This window comes from Pongo abelii, chromosome 6 (assembly GCF_028885655.2).
Source record: "Pongo abelii isolate AG06213 chromosome 6, NHGRI_mPonAbe1-v2.0_pri, whole genome shotgun sequence".
NCBI classification, from domain to species: domain Eukaryota; kingdom Metazoa; phylum Chordata; class Mammalia; order Primates; family Hominidae; genus Pongo; species Pongo abelii.
The window spans coordinates 49,064,242-49,084,633 of record NC_071991.2 but is presented as its reverse complement, the minus strand read 5'-3'; the positions used below and the strand labels follow the sequence as shown (position 1 = coordinate 49,084,633).

The following is a 20,392-nucleotide window of genomic DNA, read 5'->3' as shown; positions in this document are numbered from 1 at the left end:
TCTTTATATATTCTTGCTGTCCATTCAGATTGTAATGAGTTAATGAGTTCTTTTTTTTTTTGAGACAGAGGCTCCCTCTGTTGCCCAGGCTGGAGTGCAGTGGTGAGACAGAGGCTCACTGCAACCTCCACTTCCCTGGTTCAAGCAATTCCTCTGCCTCAGCCTCCCGAGTAGCTGGGATTACAGGCGCATGCCACCACGCCTGGCTAATTTTTTTGTATTTTTAGTAGAGACGGTGTTTCACCATGTTGGCCAGACTGGTCTCGAACTCCTGACCTGATGCAATCTGCCCACCTTGGCCTCTCAAAGTGCTGGGATTACAGGCGTGAGCCACTGTGCCCAGCCGAGTTCTTTCTTTTGAGGAAGATTTTGGTATGTATTGTCCTTCAGTTTTAGAGAATACAGTAAATATTTTGAGTGAGATCATTATTTGTGTAAGAGGAGGCAAAATTCTCAGTAATTTTATCTTAGTTCTTTCCGTTTATATTTTTTTTTTAAAATAAGGAGAGTACCACCTTATTTATTACATGTAGCATTTTGGGGTATGAGGTGATCTATACAAGGAAAAATTTTCCAGAAACTAATGTACTCTCAAATATTAACATTTTAAAGTATTTCTAATAATAAAAGTTTAGTATATAAACTTGGTTTCTTTTATGATTAATTTAAACAAATTAACCACAAGGGGAAAAATAAATTATTTCAATCATTGTAAGTTAATTTGTATTCTTTCTAAATATATATATATTTTAAGGTTGTAATTAGGGGTGTATTAGTGGTCCTAAACCCTGGACCAGCATTGGAAACATTTCTAATGTTTAACAGGGTTGGAGACTCTATAACTCACTAGGTGGGAGGTGGGGCTTAGAAGCTTACTTATTAAGAGGCGGGCATAGTGGCAGTGGTTCACATCTGTAATCCCAGCACTTTGGGAGTTCGAGGCGGGCTGATCACTTGAGGTCAGGAGTTCGAGACCAGTTTGGCCAACATGGTGAAACCCTGTTTCTACTAAAAATACAAAAATTAAGGCTGGGCGCAGTGACTCATGCCTGTAATCCCAGCACTTCGGGAGGCTGAGGCGGGTGGATCATGAGGTCAGGAGTTCAAGACCAGCCTGGCCAAGAAGGTGAAACCCTGTCTCTACTAAAAATGCAAAAATTAGCTTGGTGCGGTGGCAGGTGCCTATAATCCCAGCTACTCGGGAGGCTGAGGCAGGAGAATCGCTTGAACATCTCAAAAATAAACAAAAAACAAAAAAATTAGCCAGGCATGGTGGTTGGTGCCTGTAATCCCAGTTACTCAGGAGGCTGAGGCAGGAGAATTGCTTGAACGTAGGAGGCAGAGGTTGCCGTGTGCCAAGATCAAGCCACTGCACTCCAGCCTGGTGACAGAATGAGACTCTGTCTCCAAAAAAAAAAAAAAAAAACAGTGTTTAGGGAGATGGCTAACTGAACTTCAACTGTGGGCGAAAAAGATAACTAGAATGACTTAGCTGGCAAGTAGACCCACCAAAAATACTTGCTTGTGTTAGTGCATGCTGCTGTGCTATTAGAGAGGTAATTACATAGACATAGGCCCCATGTCCCTTCCCTGCCCCCCATTTTTTTTTTTTAATTTTGGAATAGTTTTGGATTTGCTGAAAAGTTGAAGCCCCTTTCTTTTTGAAAGCTAAACGTGTGGTCAACACAGAGGAAATGCAGAAATAATACTACAGACATGCAAATATAGCATGGTATATGATCTAAATGCACCATCAACATTAGTACTGGCCAGGGTTAAGGGAAATGTCAAGGGAATGGGGGTTTTATGCTTAATGGAAACATCTTTTATTTGAATCTGTATTGAAAGTTTTGGGAGGCTCCATTGCTTTTTAATTGAAGGATATGTATTCTAGTTCTGGTTGGTTGGTAGTGACTTTCGTTTAACAATTAGAATCTAGCTAAGGTAAACAAAGGACCTGTTTTCCCCTATAGGGTAGTTTCCTCATTGTTCTTATGGCTTCCAGTCTCTTCCCACTTCATTTAATAAATAAATCTTTTAAGATTACTATACCTAAAACACTACTTTTACAAAATAACTTACTTATTATAGTAAAATAAATATCTGTCTATTATAGTATTGGCTTCTAGAGCTCTTGTTAAAAATATTATTTTTTGGGCTCTATCAGCAAGATTCTAATTCCCTACTTCTAGACTGGGGCGCAGATTTCTATTTTTAATCAAAAGCTCCCCGTATTCTTCTGATTATAGCCAGGTTTGGGAATGACTTTTCTGCAAGATATAAGTCCGGAGGCCTTAATAATAACTATCATCTGTAGCGCAACCACTATAACAACTGTCATTTATTTTACTTACTGTATGTGAAGTGCCAAACCCTTTATGTTAATTGTTTTGTATATACCTTACAAATAACCTCATCAAGACGTTATCCCAATCTAAGGCTCAGAAAGGTTATGTAACTTACCTGCCAGAACACAAATAAGTTACAGCAGATACTGGAATTCAGATTTCTAGCTAGCTGTACGTATACTGCCTTATGAATCTTTTATATATTAAAAACTTTTAGGCCATCATTTTAGCACCTCCTTGGTTTGACCTTTTCCTGCTTACAATGAGTAATATTCAGTATTCCTTTTTTTTTTGGAAAGAGTCTCGCTCTGTCACCCAGACTGGAGTGCAGTGGCATGATCTCGGCTCACTGTTGCAACCTCCACCTCCTGGGTTCAAGCAATCCTCATTCTCTCCTGGGTTCAGCTGCTGGCCTCCCCAGTAGCTGGGATTACAGGCGTGTGCCACCACGCCTGGCTAATTTTTTTGTATTTTTGTAGGCATGGGGTTTTGCCATGTTGACCAAGTTGGTCTCAAACTCCTGAGCTCAGGTAATCTGCCTGCCTCAGCCTCCTGAAGTGCTAAGATTACAGGAGTGAGCCACTGCACTCAGCCAATATTAGTATTCTTGCTTCTGCTTATGGTGTTTGTACCTGCCTTGAAGTCCTATCATCTGTTAAGGAAGGCCCATATCAAAACTACCCATTCTGAGAAGCTTTTACCAACCATGACATGATGAGTAACTTGGGATATTGATCATTTCACATTCGATAGTGTATCGGTGCTTTTGAACTCTTTGAAATAAGAGACTATCAGTTGTAGTATTGACATTAAGTTCATTACATCAATAATGTAATGATATTATATTACTGTAACATTGATGTTAACTATTGGTAGTATTGCTGCTAAGTCATTAGTTTAGAACTTCAACAACTTCGTTCATTTAACAAATACATGTTTTGTACCTGCTGTGTGCTGGTCACTGGGGAAACTGTTAAAAGTTGGAGAGTATTTTCTTTCATGCTTTTTCTGTAAACTTAAAAAAGCTGTAATGGTAGTGGCACAATGTTTTATTTCTCTTTGGTAAATTCTTGGGATAAGTAATATGGTAGGTGTATGTTTAATTTTTAAATTGCAAAGTTATTTTGCAATATATTAGTAACATTTTACATTTTCACCCCCCGTGAATAAGAATTCAAGTTGTTCCATGTGCTCACCAACACCTGGAATGGTCACTGCTTTTAGTTTTACTCATTCTTATAGATTTCTAGGGATAACTTACTGCAATTTTAATTTGTATTTTCCTAATGACTAATGATGTTGAGGATCTCCTGTGCTTATTTGCCATCTGTTTGTCACCTTTGGTGGTCCATTGAAATCTTTGGTTCATTTTTAAATTGGGTTATTTGTCTTAATGAATTGTAAGGGTTTTTTTAAATATTTTAGGTACTAGTTTTTTGTTGGACTGTGCAAATACACTATTTCTCATTACACTTTTACCCACTAACTTTAGTATCTTGCCAGTGATTCTTGCCTATGGCAGTTATTACTGTGCTGTTTGTGTTACTGGTGATTTTCTGTTTACATGATGCTACATTTTAAAGCTGGGATTCTGACCGGGTGTGATGGCTCACGTCTGTAATCCCAGCACTTTGGGAGGCCAACGTGGGTGGATCTCGAGGTCAGGAGATCAAGACCATCCTGGCTAACATGGTGAAACCCCGTCTCTACTAAAAATACAAAAAATTAGCCGGTCATGGTAGTGGGCGCCTGTAGTCCCAGCTACTCGGGAGGCTGAGGCAGGAGAATGGCGTAAACCTGGGAGGCGGAGCTTGCGGTGAGCCGAGATCGCACCACTGCACTCCAGCCTGGGCGACAGAGCGAGACTCCGTCTCAAAAAAAAAAAAAAAGAAAAGCTGGGATTCTGTTGTAAGAAAGAGCTCTTTTATTTATTCATCAGTTCGGTTATGTATTAATTTTTTCATTGTTTTATTGTTCAGTTGTCCATTGATAGCCCTTTCAGGTGGCTCTTGTTCATCCTTTCAGTATGTACCCATCATTTTTAGGGGTACTTCTTTACTTTCTAGTTCATCTTGTATTTTTCCTGCCTAAGCCTTGGAATCAACCATTGTCCAAGGAGTCCAGCAACCTTTTTTTGAGAGTAGTAATTAAGAACCAAGATCTGGGCACCAGAAGTGCTCATTGCTATTGGGGTGTCACTGCTTCTAGTAGATGTTTTGAGCAGACAGAGGTAGGTAATATATGAATTTATATATATACATCTGTATTTCTGTATATGTATGTAAAAATATGTGCATATGTATACTAAAAACCATGAATTTATACTGGTACATCGATTCCAATCTATTAATGCAGAGTTCAATCTAGCATTTCCCTTTTCCTTGTAACTCCTTTCTTCAACATTGAGAAACCTGGCTTTCATCTACAATTTATTTACATACTTGGAAAAATCTATTGTACACATAGATGTAACTTCAGAACTATGTAGTATGCTTACTTGCTAGAGTGTATTTGTGTATGCTTTTTTTGTCTTTAGCCTTATGCAGTACCAATACTGTTAGTTAATATAGTATGCTAATACCTTATGCTAATCAAAATACTTTTTTCCAAAGTATTTTTTATATTCTTTATTTTTTTATATTCTTTATTTTCCAAAGTATTTTTTAATATTCTTTTCTGTTCCACCCCCTTCAGTGTCTTCATGTTATTCTTCTGAAATACAATTAGTTTTATTTGTTACTATTTCTTTTCACATCCTGGCTGATTTTGTTTTTTTAATGGGAATATATGGAAAATTACCATGGTGTTAATAGACTTAGTATTCCTCCCACCTTTCTTTTACCCTGTTCTCATTCTCCTTTTTTCTACCACTTTCCCACACATCGATAGAGGTAATGGATCTCGTCAGTTTCTGATTGATTTTTTGTGAGTATTTTTTTGCACATATGAGAAGATATGTGTGAGAAAGGAGATACAATTTATGTATGAAAGGTAGTGTACAGTGCATGCTTGTTTTTATCATAGATTTATTGAGATAATTTACGTGCCATAAAATATGCCCCTTGAAAGTGTGATTTTGTGGTTTTTCGTGTATTCAGGGTTGTACAACTATTGTCACTGTCTACTTTTAGGACATTTTCATCAGCCTCAAATGAAACTTTGCAGCCATTAATGATCAGTCCCCATCCCTCCTCTTCCCTTGTCCTGGCAACCACTAATTTACTTTCCGTTTCTATGGATTTGTCTATCTTGGACATTTTATATAAATGGAATCATATATAACGTGACCTTTTGTGACTGGCATCTTTCACTTAGCAGTGTTTTCAAGTTTTGTCTGTGTTGTAGCATGTCTCAGTAGTACTTCATTCCATTTTATTGCTGGATATTATTCTGTTGTATATATACTACTGTATTTCATTTATCCATTCATTAGTTGATATTTGGGTTGTTTTCTCCTTTTTGACTATTATGGATAATGCTGCTGTGAATGTTTTGAGTACAAGCTTTTGTGTGGACCTATAGTTTTCAACTCCCTTGGATATATACCTAAGAATAGAATTGCTGCATCATAGTGTAACTCTAGTTTAACTCTATGAAGAACTGCCTAACTGCCGAAGCAGCTGCCTTATTTTACATTTCTACCAGCAGTGTATGAGAGTTCCAATTTTTCCACATTCTTGTCCACACTTGTTATTGCCTGTCCTTTAAAACTATCCTACTGGGTGTGAGCTGGTATCATTGTGGTTTTAATTTGCATTTCCCTAATGATGTTGAACATCTTTACATGTGCTTATTGGCAATTTGTACACCTTCTCTGCAGGAATGTCTATTAAAATGCTTTGCTGAGTTTTTAATGAAGTTGTCTTACTACTGTTCAGTTGTAAGAATTCTTCATAGATCTGGATGTAAGTCCTTTATCATATAGAAGACTTGCAAGTAGTTCCTACAATTCCACTGTTTTTTTTTTTTTTTTTTTTAACGTTCTTGATAGTGTTCTGTGAAGTACAAGCATTTTTAATTTTGATGAAGTCCAGTTTATCTACTTACTGCACGTGCTTTTGATGTCATAGTCAAGAAAGCATTTCTAATCCAAGGTCATGAAAATATACCCCTATGTTTTCTAAGAGTTTTATAGTTAGACCTTTATGTTTAGGTTTTTGATCCATTTTGAGTTAATTTTTGTGTATGGTGTGAGATAGGAGTCATTCTTTTGTATGTGGCTATCCAGTAGTTTCATCACTCATTGTTGAAAAGACTAGTCTTTTTCCATTGTGTTGTCTTGACAACTTCTCTGAAAACAATTGGCCATAAATGTAAGGGTTTTTTTGTGGATTCTCATTTGTTTCTTGTTGATCTATATGTCCTTAATGGCAGTACCACACTGTTTTGATGACTAACTTTGCAGTAAGTTTTGAAATTAGGGAGTGTGAGTCTTCCAACTTTGTTCTGTTTCACAATTGTTTTGGTTATTCTGGTTCCCTTGAATTTCCATCTGAACTATAGGCTTAGTTTGCTGATTTCTACAAGTAGGCCAACAAGGATGTTGATAGCCATGGTGTTGAACTTGTATATCAATTTGAAGAGTATTGTCATCTTAACAATATTAAGTCTTCCACTCCATTAATGCAAAATATCTTCTGTTTATTTAGGTCTTCAGTTTTTGTGAACAACATTTTTATAGTTCTCATGTATAAGACTTACATTTCTTTTTGTTAAATTTATTTCTAGGTATTCTTGATGCTATCGCAGATGGAATTTTTTCTTAATTTTTTTATAGAAATGCAATTGATTTTTGTATATTGATCTTATATCATGCAACTTTATTAGTTCCTGTAGTGTTTTTTTTTTAGTGGATTCTTTTGGATTTTTTATTTATAAGATCGTATCACCTGCGAATACTACTTACATTACTTTACAATCTAGATGCATTTTATTTTATTTTACCAGATGCCTTTTCTGGAACCTCCAGAACTGTGTTGATTAGGAGTGGCAATGATAGACATCTTTGTCTTGTTCTTGATTTTAGAGTAAAAGCATTCAGTCTTTCATCATTGTGGGTTTTCTGAGATGTGCTTTATGAGGTTGAGGTTCCCTTGTATGTCTAGTTTGTTAGGTGTGTTTATCGTTGAAAGAGTGTTGAATTTTTGTCAAATGTGTTTTCTGTGTCTACTGAGATGATTATGTGTTTGTTGTGTGTGGGTTTTAATTTAGTGTATTACATTGATTAATTTTCATATGTAAAACCAACATATTCATTCTGGGATATATCCCATTGGTTATGGTGTATAATCCCTTTTTATTGCTGGATTTGGTTTGCTAGTACTTTGTTGATGTTTTTTTGCATCCATATAAGATGTTGGTTGGTTGTTTTTACTCGATGTGTTTGGTTTTGGTATCAGAGTAAAATTGGCCTCATAATATGAGTTGGGAAGTATTTAATCCTCTTCTACTTCTTGGACTAGTTTTTGAAGGATGTACAACCTTTAAACATTTGATAGAATTTACCAGTGAAGACATCTGGGCATGGGCTTTGTGTAAAGTTGTGTTTTTGCTTTTTTGGGGTGTGTGTGTGTTAGTTATTTTTTGTTACTAATCTATTATAGGACTATTCAGATTTTCTGTTTCTTCTTGAGTCAGTTTTGGTAGTTTATGTCTTTCTAGGAATTTTTGCAGTTCATCTAGGTTATAATCTGATCTGTTGTCAGCATGGAATTAATTGTTCATAGGTTCCTTTTTATTTCTGCAAGGTTGGTAGTGATTTCCGTTCTTTCATTCCTGATTTTAGTAATTTGAGTGTTCTGGTTTTTTTTTTCTTGGCCAGTTTAGCTAAGGTTTTGTCAATTTGGTTGATCTGTTCAGTGAACCAACTTGTGGTTTTGTTAATGTTTCTATTTTATGTATTTCATTTATTTCTGCTCAAATAATCATTTCCTTATTTTGTTTTCCCTATTTTGGGTTTAGTTTGTTCTTTTTCTAGTTTCTTGAGATGGAAGGTTATGATATAAGATCTTTCTTTTTAATATAGGCATTTACAGCTGTAAATTTCCTTCTAAGCACTGATTTAGCTGCATTCAATACATTTTGGTATGTTGTGTTTTTAGTTTCATTCATCTCAAAGTATTCTCCAGTATCTCTTGTGATTTAGTTTTTGACCCATTGATTATTAAAGAGTGTAGTGTTTACTTTTCACAAATGTGTGAATTTTCCAAATTTTTCTCTGCAGTTGATTTCTAACTTCATTCTCTAGTGGATGAGGAATATACTTTGTATGATTTTCAACCCATTTAAATTGAGACTTGTTTTGTGATCTAACATATGGTCTCTTCTGGAGAAGATTCCATGTGCACTTGAGAAGAATGTGTTTTGCTGTTTTTGGGTGGAATGTTGTATAGCTATGTGTTAGGTCTAGTTGGTTTATAGTGTTGTTGAGTCTTCTGCTTCTTTATCATCTGTCTAGTTGTTTTACCCATTATTGAAAGTAGAGTGTTGAAGGTCAGGTATTACTGTTCAATTGTTTTATTTTTACCTTTCATTTTCTTAGCTTTGTGCAATTTGGGGAATCTTTTGTTAGAGACATACGTGCTTAAAATTGTTCTATCTTCTCAATGGATTGGTCCTTCAATCAGTATAAAATATCCTTCTTTGTGGTAACAATATGTCTTCTAAGTCTGTGTTTTCTGATACTAGTGTAGCTCCTTCAGCTCTCTCTTGTTTTCTGTCCTTTTTTTTTTCAATCTGTTTGTTTGTGATTCTAAAACATGTCTCATGTGGGCACCACTTAGTTGGATCTTACTTTTAAAAATCCACATAGCCATTCTTTACCTTTTGATTGGAGTCCTATTATACCTGAAACAGCAAAATACATTAGTTACATTTAATCTAAGTAGTGATATGATTTACACCTGTAATTTTACTGTTTTCTACATCTTGTCTTTTTTTTTTTTTTTTTTTTTTGAGACAGGGTCTCACTCTGTCACTCAGGCTGGAGTGCAGTGGCACCATCATAGCTCACTTGGTTGACAGTCTTTTTCTTTCAACATTCGGAATATGTTATCCTTTTGCTTTCAGGCCTCCATGGTTTCTGATAGGATGTCAGCTATTCTTATTTACAGTCTCTTATACATATAGTTGCTTCTCATAAGCTGCTTTCAAGATTCTCTGTTTTTGGTTTTTGGCAGTGTGGTTATGTGTGGATCTCTTTGATTTTATCTTATTCAGTTTGTTGAGCTTTTGATGTTGACACTAATGTTTTTCTTCAAATTTGGGAAGTTTTCAGTTCTGTTTCTTCAAATATACATTCTGCCCCTTCCTTCCTAAACCCATCCCTTTTCTCCTTCCCTCCCCTACTTCATGTTTGATTTTGTTCTGTAGGTCTCTGGCTCTGTTCATTTTTCTTTCTTAAATTGGTTAATGTTATTTAACCCATTTTCAGGTTTGGTGATTCTTTTTTCTGCAAGCTGCAATCCTTCGTTGAGCTTCTCTAGTGAATACTTTCATTTATTACATTTTTTAACTCCAGGATTTTTAAAAAATTGTCTTTTTTGATATTATCTATTTGATGAACATTGTTTTCATACTTGACAGTTTATTAGACTTTTCTTTAGTTCTTTGAACATATCTAAAATAGCAGGTTTAAAGTATTTGTTTAACGTCTGGGCTTTCTCAGGGACTGTTGCTTTTTTCCCCTGTATATGGGCCATGCAGTGTTGGGTTTTTTTTGCAAGGCTCATAATTTTCTCTTGAATACTAGGCATTTTAAATATTTCAAATAATACAGTGTGGCAGTTCTGGAAGTCAGATTCTCCCTTCTCTGCAGGGTTTATTGTTGTTGCTTTTTGTTATTTGCTTAGTTCCTCTTCGAACTAATTCTGTGAAGTTAATTTTTGCCATATGTTGTCACTGAAGTCTCTGCTTGGTTATCTTAGTGGTCACTTGTGAGTGGGCCTTTAGGAACTACCAGACACATCAAATAATGACAGCACTTTGAGAGTGAGGCTTTGAAAGCATTCCATGATTGTTCTGTTTTTTTCCAGTTGCCATCAGGCTGCTGGTTTTTACTGTGATTATGTGCCGATGGTTTTCAAGGTTACTGTGGAGGTAGAGAGATGAGAATGGGCAAGTTAAAATGCAAGAGCTGCTGTTTTTACCAAGGCTCAGCCCCTTTTCTTGAATAAGCATTACTTGGATTCCTGCAAGCTTTTAGTTAATTTCCAGAATTTTAAGTTAAGTTGATTTGAACAGTTTGTGTCAATTTTCTCCTTGCTTTTAATGAAGCAGAATTTTCTGAAGTATTTACTCCACCAATTTCTTTGATGTTCTCCTGTGACAAGTGTTTAAGAATGTTTTTCTAGTCAATATATCATTATCTGTCCATGCATATTTTTCTAAAACCTTACTTTTAATGGCTGCCTGGTATTTTAATACATGGAGGTAGTGTAATACAATTTTAGTTTCACTTGTCTTTAGAACTCATGAAAAATTGTTACAATTCTTTACTATTATGAGCAGTGCTTTGTTGAATATTCTTTTATCTTAATCATGTATGATTCTCAAGACTATCCATTTCTGGAAGTGGAATTTGTTGAATTTAAGACAATAAAAACTTCAGTTTTTGGTCCACATGGTTAAATTGCCCTTTAGGTAAGTGGTTTAAGTTTATATTCCAAAAGTCATGTAGGAGAGTGTCTCTTTTTCCACATCGTCATCCAGTACTGGGCACTAGTACTCACTTTATTATTTTTATTTTTATTTTGAAATGGAGTCTTACTCTGTCATCCAGGCTGGAGTGCAGTGGCACGATTTTAGCTCACTGCAACATCCACCTCCGGGGTTCAGATGATTCTCCTGCCTCAGCCTCCTGAGTAGCTGCGATTACAGGTGCATGCCTGGCTAATTTTTGTATTTTTAGTAGAGATGGGGTTTCACTATGTTGGCCAGCCTGGTCTTGAACTCCTGACCGACCTCAGATGATCCACCCACCTCGGCCTCCCAAAGTGCTGGGATTACAGGTGTGAGCCGCTGCACCTGGCCTCATTTTATTTTTTTAATTTTTGGAGACAGAGTCTCACTCTGTCGCCCAGGCTGGAGTGCTGTAGCACCATCCTGGCTCACTGCAACCTCTGCCTCCCAGGTTCAAGCAATTCTCGTGCCTCAGCTTCCTGAGGAGCTGGGACTACCTGGCTTATTTTTTGTATTTTAGTAGAGACAGGATTTCACCATGTTGCCCAGGGTGGTCTTGAACTCCTGAGCTCAGGCAGTCCACCCGCCTCAGACTCCCAAAGTGCTAGGATAACAGGAGTGAGCCACCACACTCAGCCTAATATTTATTTTAATTTTTTTTTTTTTTTAAGAGATGAGGTTCTATCTAGAGGTGATGGGAGACAGTGACAGATTATCAGGCATTAGATTCTCATAAGGATTGTGCAACCTAGATCCCTTGAATGAACAGTTCACAGTAGGGTTCACTCTCCAATGAGAATCTAATGCTGCTGCTGATCTGACAGGTGCCAGAGCTCAGGTGGTAATACAAGAGGCTGGAGATACAGATAAAGCTTCACTTGCTTGCCCGCCACTTACCTCCTCCTGTGCGGCCCAGTTCCTAACAGGCCACAGACCGCTACCAGTCCGTGGCCTGGAAGTTGGGGACCCCTGTACTAGGATATTTATAATTACATATGTGGTTACCTGATATTTCCATGATACAACACTGGTCTAGATTCTAGGCCATTCTCCTTCAAAAAGAACCCTGCTTCCTTACAGTTTTACTGTTTAGCAGCAATGTTTTCTACCCCTTCTTAAAATTTTCAGCTACCACACCCCTGTTTTGTTCTACTATTAAAGATGACATCTAACATTCAATTTTTCTTTCTGCTCCAAGCTCCATCATCGTTCTGGGACATTTTTAGGCCCATGCGTAAGACACTTTCAGTAAGTTAGCTTCAGTTTCTTGACTGTGCTTGAGCCATCCTTTTTTTTCTCTCTGTCTCATCTGAGAGCCATCCTTTTAATAGTCCTATGGAGGAATGGGTGGGAAGAAAAAATATTTAAAAGTAAATATTAAAAAAAAAAAATGATAATCCTGTGGGGCTGTCATCTGCAACTTACTTTCCACTTCTAAAATCTTAATTGTATAGTCCATTTTAACCACAACTTACATATATTTATTTTTTTCGAGATGGAGTTTTGCTCTTGTTGCCCAGGCTGGAGTACAATGGCGTGATCTTGGCTCACCACAATCTCCGCCTCCCAGGTTCAAGGGATTCTCCTGCTTCAGCCTCCTGAGTAGCTGGGATTTCAGGCATGCATCACCACGCCTGGCTAATTTTGTATTTTTAGTAGAGGTGGGGTTTCTCGATGTTGGTCAGGCTGATCTCAAACTCCTGACCTCAGGTGATCTGCCTGCCTCGGCCTCCCAAAGTGCTGGGATTACAGGCATGAGCCACCACGCCCAGCAACTTATTTTTTTACTGTCTTCTTTACTTCCTGCCTTCCATCCTTGATCCTCTCCATTTTCATTCACTGAATTGCTTCATCTGTATTTGTCAGCTCTCTTGATCTTGTACTTTTGTGTACCCTTCCTGCAAAGCAAGTTTCAAATGACTCCTACAGCCAATTTTATTGTACTCAAGTTATGGATTGCTACTGGAGGAAAAGATCACATGGCTTCAGGGATACAGTCAAAGATTTATGGTCTTCAGCCTTAACCAGGTGGACAAAATTGCTTGGATGGCTGTTATGTATTCCTAGTCTCTCTCTCTATTCTTATGGTTGCTGTTTCACATCTCTACCTCTTAAAATCCCCTAACTTCTCTTCTCTTTTTTTGGGATTTTCAAGTTGTTTTATCTCTGGTACTTAGGGAAAATCCTGTCCTTCATTCCATAAATGTTATCTGTGTCCTTCACTTTGTCTGCTACTTGGTGTTTTCTATTAGCATTCACACAAATAGAACTATCTGCCTTTTTTTTTTTTTTTTTAAGTGCTTGAAACTCTTGATCTTCTATTTTCTGGCTGCTATCCTGTTGTTCTTCTCTTCAAAGATAAGCATTAAAAAAAATTGCTTATACTCACCTCCTGTAGTTTTTTTTCTGCTTATTTATTTCCAGTCTGCCTTCTTCCCCTATCTTTCCATTGATACAGCTTTGAGAGTGGTTTCCAGTGACAATAAGTAGATTTTTCTGTATCCTTAGATTGACCACTCCAGAGCGTTTGGTATAGTTAACCCCTTCTTAAGGGGGCTGCTACAGTTGACCTCCTTTGAAATGCTTCTGTGAACTCTGATTTTTCTTTTCTCTCAGCTTTTCCTAGGTTTGTTTAGGTGATTATGATGGGATGTTGGTGTTGCTTCTTGGCCTGCTTCCTACTGTATATGCTGTATTTGGATTCATATCCATGGCCTTGATACCATTTAAATGTTGATTACTTAAGATATTCATTATCTGTCTAACCTAGATGTTTCTAGCATTTCTAACCTTTATATATACAACTGCCTACTAGACATTGTCTTCCCAAAGTCCACCTTAACTCAGATGATTTCTACTTTTAAGAGTTGGTACTCACCATTCATCTTAATTGCTCAAGCCTAAATTAAGAAATCTGAATTTTATCACCCTTCTACAAGTTAGTTACAGAGATCTGTCATTTCATGTCTTTAATATCTAACCTAACATTGTCCAATAGCAATTTGATGCAAGCCACATATGTAATTAAGCTTTCATAATAACCACATTTAAAAAGTACAAATAAACAGGTGAAACTAACTTTAGTTTTATATTTTATGTAATTGGGATATCTAAAATTTTATTTCAACATGCAATCAGTATAAAATTATTAATAAGATATTTTTTATTCTTATTCTCATACTAAGTCTTTAAAATGTGATATTTTACACTTACAGCACATCTTAATTCAGACTAGCTACATTTTGAGTACTCAGTAGCCACATGTAGCTAATGGCTACCTTAATGGCTAGTAGAGTTCTAACCTATATTTCTCTTTATCCTTACTGCCTCTATCTTGGTTCAAGCCTTTATTTTTCCCCTGAGCAGCTGGAGCAGCTCTTGGGATTACTACCATTTTCTCCTCCAGTTCATCGTCAATATTCTTGTCAGTAGTAATTTTCTAAAGTATAAATGTGACTCTGCATGTGAATTCATGTGATTGTGCCTTCCTCTTTGTATCTTTAATGTTCTTCCTAAGCTTTCAAGATGAAGTCTGAGTTCCTAAGTATGGCCAACAAAGTCCTTCCTCATCTGACTTTTGCTTAACTTTCCTAAGCTTTGGTTCCTTGATCCTAAAAATGAGTTGTATTGAACTGTTTGTAGTTCCTATAAGGAACCATACTCTCTTGCTTTTCGGCCTTTGCAGTTAATAACTCAACTGACTGAGACCCATATTCTCCAGCTTCCACCCTCATCTCTCATCAAATTAAGCTCTACTAGTCAGTCCTTCAGTATCTAAAGGATCTGATCCCAGGATAGGATGAAACACCCTTCCTTGTTTGCTCTCATATATTCTTCTGTGCTTTCCTGTATCAGAGCATTTATCACTGAATTATTTTCATTGTCCTCTAGCTTATCTCACCTCCCTATTAGATTCTTAGCTTCTTGAGCAGGGGTCTTGTTTTTTTTTAGCTTTTATATTCCTATTTAGTAGAACACATATATATGCTTGGCATATTGTAAGTATGTTAAATGAATGAGTGAAGGAATGAGGTAAGTCTAGGAAGTTAAGATCTGAATTCTAAGTTCAGAGCAAAGAAAAATTGATTTAAATTTTAAGTTATCTCATTCTTGTATGTATTCATAGAGTTAAATATTAGAATCTTTTTAACAGACTAACTGAAAATCCAGAATAGGATTAAGAAAATAAAAGTTGGTTCTGTCAGTACCCAGTTGTTCATATCAGTAAAAAGAGGAGAGCTGGGGGCATGCTAAATAGGTTATGAACCTTTAAAATAGTTGAGGGATGAGGAGCATAAAAACTGATATTAAGGACATGCCTATGTAATCTTGTAATATTTTAGTTTTCATATTATATTAAATCTAGAATCTAAGCATTTTTAGACCAGTTATACTTAAAATATTTAAAACATTTAAATGGCAAATGAATTTCTTTAACTTTTCCCTTAGGCTGTATGAGAGATGGTAGGAATTTGACTAAGCAAGTACCAGACACTTATATCTGTGTATGATATAAGGCTTTTGTTAGGAATACTAAGGAGTTGAGAAGTAAACTTCTGCATTAATATCTTTTCCTTTTGTAGTCTGTGGTTTTTCATATTTAGAATTACTTACACTTTAGGAGAAACACACTTCGTCAGTGTGTAAAACAATATCCTGTATATATGTATATTTATATATATATATATTTTAAAATCCAAAGGGAGGTGGATTGAACTTGAAGTTATTTAGAAAAGATAAATGGTTATTTTTGAAATGTAAAGTTACTAATGTAAACCTTGGATTTTTGTGGCCTGTTGTTTAAACTGCACATACTAAAGGGAGAAATAGAATTTGGGTGTATTAAGGTAATTTGAGGTGCGCATTATAATCCCTAATCATTTTAGTTTTTTATTAAACATCTCATTTTGTAATGATAGTGGGAAGTTGAAGGTTTGTACTTCCTTCTAGGGTTGTGTTTTTCTCAAATTCTGATTTTTATTAGGCTTCCATTCTGTTACAACTCCCCTTGATCAATTTTTTGTTGTTACTAAAAAGCATATTTAATAGTTTTCAAAATAAGTTGCTGCTTTTTTGTATTGGAAAATTTTTATCTACTGGAAAATTTGTTGAAAATTAGTATTCAGAGCTTTAAAAATGGTAATGGCATTTTAGATAGCAAGATTTGGGTACCTTTGGAATAGGAACAAATGGCAAGAGAAAGTAAAGAATTCTTAAAGAATTTCAGTAATCTATCTATTAGAACTTGTTTGAAGCATGCTGTTATTTGAATATATTTGTGCTGAACTTATGTAACCTTAGAAGGAAGGTTAGAACTCAGTTACCGGATATTGTATTTAAGTTGGTTTTTCTATCAAACAGTGGAGTTACTGTAGTTTGATTTTTCTTAACTGTGCTTTTAACATACAGATTTAACATCTAAAAGATTTTGTAAAGCATATCTAGCAGATACGCTTTTAGAAAAGATTATTTGATAAATGTTTCTTCTTACATGACTAATGTTTGAAATCAAGGAATACTTTAAAGACCTAGGGGTATTTTTGTAGAAGCTTGGGTGAATATACTTTTATTTATACATACTTATAAATGCCGCAATTGTATCACTCACATCTATAAATAATGTTTCCTTATCCCAAGATATTTCACACTGGCACTGTGAACATTTGTGCAGGAAAAGAATCAGTGGGTGGTTAAGTCTTTTAAATTACAGACTATGGTTGATTTTAGAATTTAGGGTATGGAAAAATTCTTATGAGATATGAAAAGTCTTTATGTTTTAATCGACCAGTATTAAATTTTTTATTTTTTTTGAGACAGAGTCTTGCTCTGTTGTCCAGGTTGGAGTGCAGTGGTGATATCTTGGCTCACTGCAACCTTTGCCTCCCAGGTTCAAGCGATTCTCCTGCCTCAGCCTCCAGAGTAGCTGGGACTACAGGTGTGCGCCACCATGCCCAGCTAATTTTTGTATTTTTAGTAGAGACAGGGTTTCACCATGTTGGCCAGGCAGGTCTCGAACTCCTGACTTCAAGAGACCTGCCTGCCTCGGTCTCCCACAATGCTGGGATTACAGGCCGGAGCCACTATGCCCGGCCAAATTATTAGTATATTTTCTAAATAGTATTTGTGCTAGGTAGCTTCAGAGCCATATTTTTGTATCTGATAGGACACTTCTGTACGAATTTTGGGATGATATGTTTTTAGCCAAACCAATGTTTTATCTTTGTACAGACTTTCTTCCTCAGAAGAAGTTTTCCTGAAAGAGTAGTCATTCAGATTTTTAAAATATCTACTGTGTGTCAGCACTTTGCTAAGAACATAGAGATGAATATGACATGGTTCTCTCCCTCTGGGAAATCAGTCATATGGGGGAACTGACAAAATGTTTAAAATAATTTTATTAAAACAAATTAAAGTTATTTATTATAATAATTACATGCAAATAATTGTCTACTGTAAATCATCCTAGTTGCTCTTCTTTGTCACCATGTTACTGAGACTGCTCTTATTTTTTAAGTTACCAGTGACCTTATTTCCAAATTTTATCAGTATGTCTGTTTCTGTTATGGTATCTTTCTCTGTAGCATTCAGCATAGTTAAATGAATCCTCCATCCCTGAGATGATCTTGGTTTTCTTCCTGTCTCCACTGACTGATCTTTCTCTGCTCCAGGGCTTTGCCTCGGCCCCTTTCTTCTTTTTTTTGAGACTGGAGTTTCTCTCTTGTTGCCCAGGCTGGAGTGCAGTGGCACGATCTCGGCTCACTGCAAACTCCACCTCCCAGGTTCAGGCGATTCTTGTGCCTCAGCCTCCTGAGTAGCTGGGACTGCTACAGGCGCGTGCCACCAAGTCCGGCCCATTTTTGTATTTTTAGTACAGATGGGGTTTCACCATGTTGGCCAAGATGTTCTCGATCTCCTGACCTTGTGATCCACCCGCCTCGGTCTCCCAAAGTGCTAGGATTACAGGCATGAGCCACCGTGCCCTGCCGACCTCCTGTTTATCTATAGTCTGTCTTTGGGAATCCAATCCTTTTTCAATAGTATCTGTATGGCAATGATTCCTAAATCTATATTTTCAGCACCAACCAACCATGAAATTTCTCACTCTGTTGTCCAGGCTGGAGTGTAGTGGCATGATCACAGCTCACTGAGGCCTCAACCTCCTGGGCTAAAGTAATCCTCTTGCCTTGGCCTCCCAAAGTTTGGAATTATAAGCATGAACCACTCTGGATGGCCGAGAGCTATCTTTAAAACAGTAATCAGGTCACTTGCCTATGAAAAGCTCTCTAGTGGCTTCCTATCATGCCTAAAATAACATCCATATACTTCCTACTTTGGCTGAGTCCCAAATGATCAGGCCCCTGCTTGCCTCCCTGACCTCATTTCCTATCACTCATCCTCTTGTCCACTACTTCACTTCGTGAGAGTTCATGGACCTTCTTTTTTTTTTGGAGACGGAGTCTTGCTCTGTCGCCCAGGCAGGAGTGCAATGGCACGATCTCGGCTCACTGCAGCTTCCACCCCCTAGGCAGGTTCAGGCCATTCTCCTGCCTCAGCCTCCCGAATGGCTGGGATTACAGGCACACACTGCCAAGCCCGGCTAATTTTTTGTATTGTTTAGTAGAGACGGGGTTTCACCGTGTTGCCCAGGCTGATCTCAAACTCCTGACCTCAGGCAATCCACCTGTCTCGGCTTTCTTTTTACTCTTAGAAATACCAAGTTCATCCCCACTTTAGGGCCCACCCCTTTGCCTGGAATGGTTTCCCGCTTTTCACAATTTAAAAATAATACTGTGTGCCAAAGACTGTTCTTGTTGCTGAGGATAAAGCAGTGAATAAGAGACAAGGGCACACCCTGAGGCATTTTTGTTATACCTGTTATCTGATGAGTTCCTTCAAGGTGCAGTCTAAAATACCATATTCTTTGAAACTACTGCTGCAACTTGCTCTCAGTAGCTTCCTTTTTTGATGTACAATTTATGTAATTAATTCAATCTCTGCATTGATGGAGTTTACATTGCGGGCAGGGTGGAGGTCACAGTAAACAAGTTGGGTAAAATGTATGTTGGATAGTGGCAAGAGCTAAGGAGAAGCATACAGCAGGCAGCAAAGTGCTAAGGTGAAGAGTGGGGTCGTAATTTTAAATAAAGTGATTAGGGCAGGCCTTTTTGAAGGTGACATTTGAGTAATAAAAATAATCTGTGGCTGGGCTCGGTGGCTTATGCCTGTAATCCCAGCACTTTGGGAGGCCAAGGCAGGTGGATCATGAGGTCAGGAGTTCAAGACCAGCCTGGCCAAGATGGTGAAACCCCATCTCTACTAAAAATATAAAAATTAGCCGGGTGTGGTGGCACATGCCTGTAATCCCAGCTACTTGGGAGGCTGAGGCAGGGAATTGCTTGAACCTCGGAGACAGGTTGCAGTGAGCCGAGATCGCGCCACTGCCTCCCAGCCTGGCCAACACAGTGAAATTCTCTCTCTCAAAAAAAAAAAAAAAAAAACTATTCCAAATAAAAAAAGCAACAAGTGCAAAAGCCATAAAGTGAAAGTATGCACTGTATGTTTGGGGAGTAGTTAGGGATTCATTGTTAGGGAAAGTGAAGTGAGCAAGAGGAGGAAGAGTAGCAGGAGATGAGGCCAGAAGTAAGAGTAGAGCCAGATCTTGCTAGGCTTTGTTGGCTAGTGGCTTTCATTGGTACACATTGGAACTACGTGAGAGCTTTAAAAAATACTGGTGGATGGGTCTCGTTTGCAGAGATTAATGTAATTGATCTGGAGGTGCAGCTGGGACATTAGGATTTTATAAAAGCTCCCCCAAGTGATTCTAAGATGCTGCCAAGGTAGAGAAACACTGTAGGCCATCATTGGGACTTTGGCTTTTACTTTTGAGGAAGTTCGGAAGTCATTGGATGATTTTGTCATGGAATAATTTTGTAATTAACTTTAAAACTGGGGTTTTGTTTATTACATTTAATTACCTTAACTATAAAACGGACTCCATTTGTTTGAAGTGGGTTGTGATATAACTCATAGATTTGTATCAGTATAAAAATGCACACTTTTCACAGTTTGGCCAAGGATTATCTATTTTATTTTCTATGCTTCATTAGTTGCCTTTCAGTTTTCACAGTTCACATTTGTCTCCTCTTTCCATCTGTTCCTGCTTATCATCTTTAGCTTCCTTCCTTTTCCTGTATCTAAATGTCTACATTTCTTTAAATTCTGGACTTCAGTTTAATTAATAGAACTTGAAATACAGCGTTGTATAAAAAGGTTTTAACCAAAACATTCGCATTTGTCTGATCTGAGCTGTCTTAATCCAGTGACTGACAAAGCAAAATTGCATGAAATTTACATTTTTTTCTTCT

The 20,392-nt window shown here is 37.1% G+C and overlaps 1 protein-coding gene across 4 annotated transcripts in view; it reads left to right on the top strand.

The window, feature by feature from the left end:
- SEPTIN7 (septin 7) overlaps positions 1-20,392 on the top strand; it is a 105,624-nt gene that overhangs the window by 9,743 nt on the left and 75,489 nt on the right. Inside the window, 1 exon segment of one of the 4 annotated variants that reach the window (NM_001135363.1) lies at positions 1,940-1,944. Coding sequence (NP_001128835.1) covers positions 1,940-1,944 — 5 coding nt within the window. 4 annotated transcript variants of the gene reach the window in all.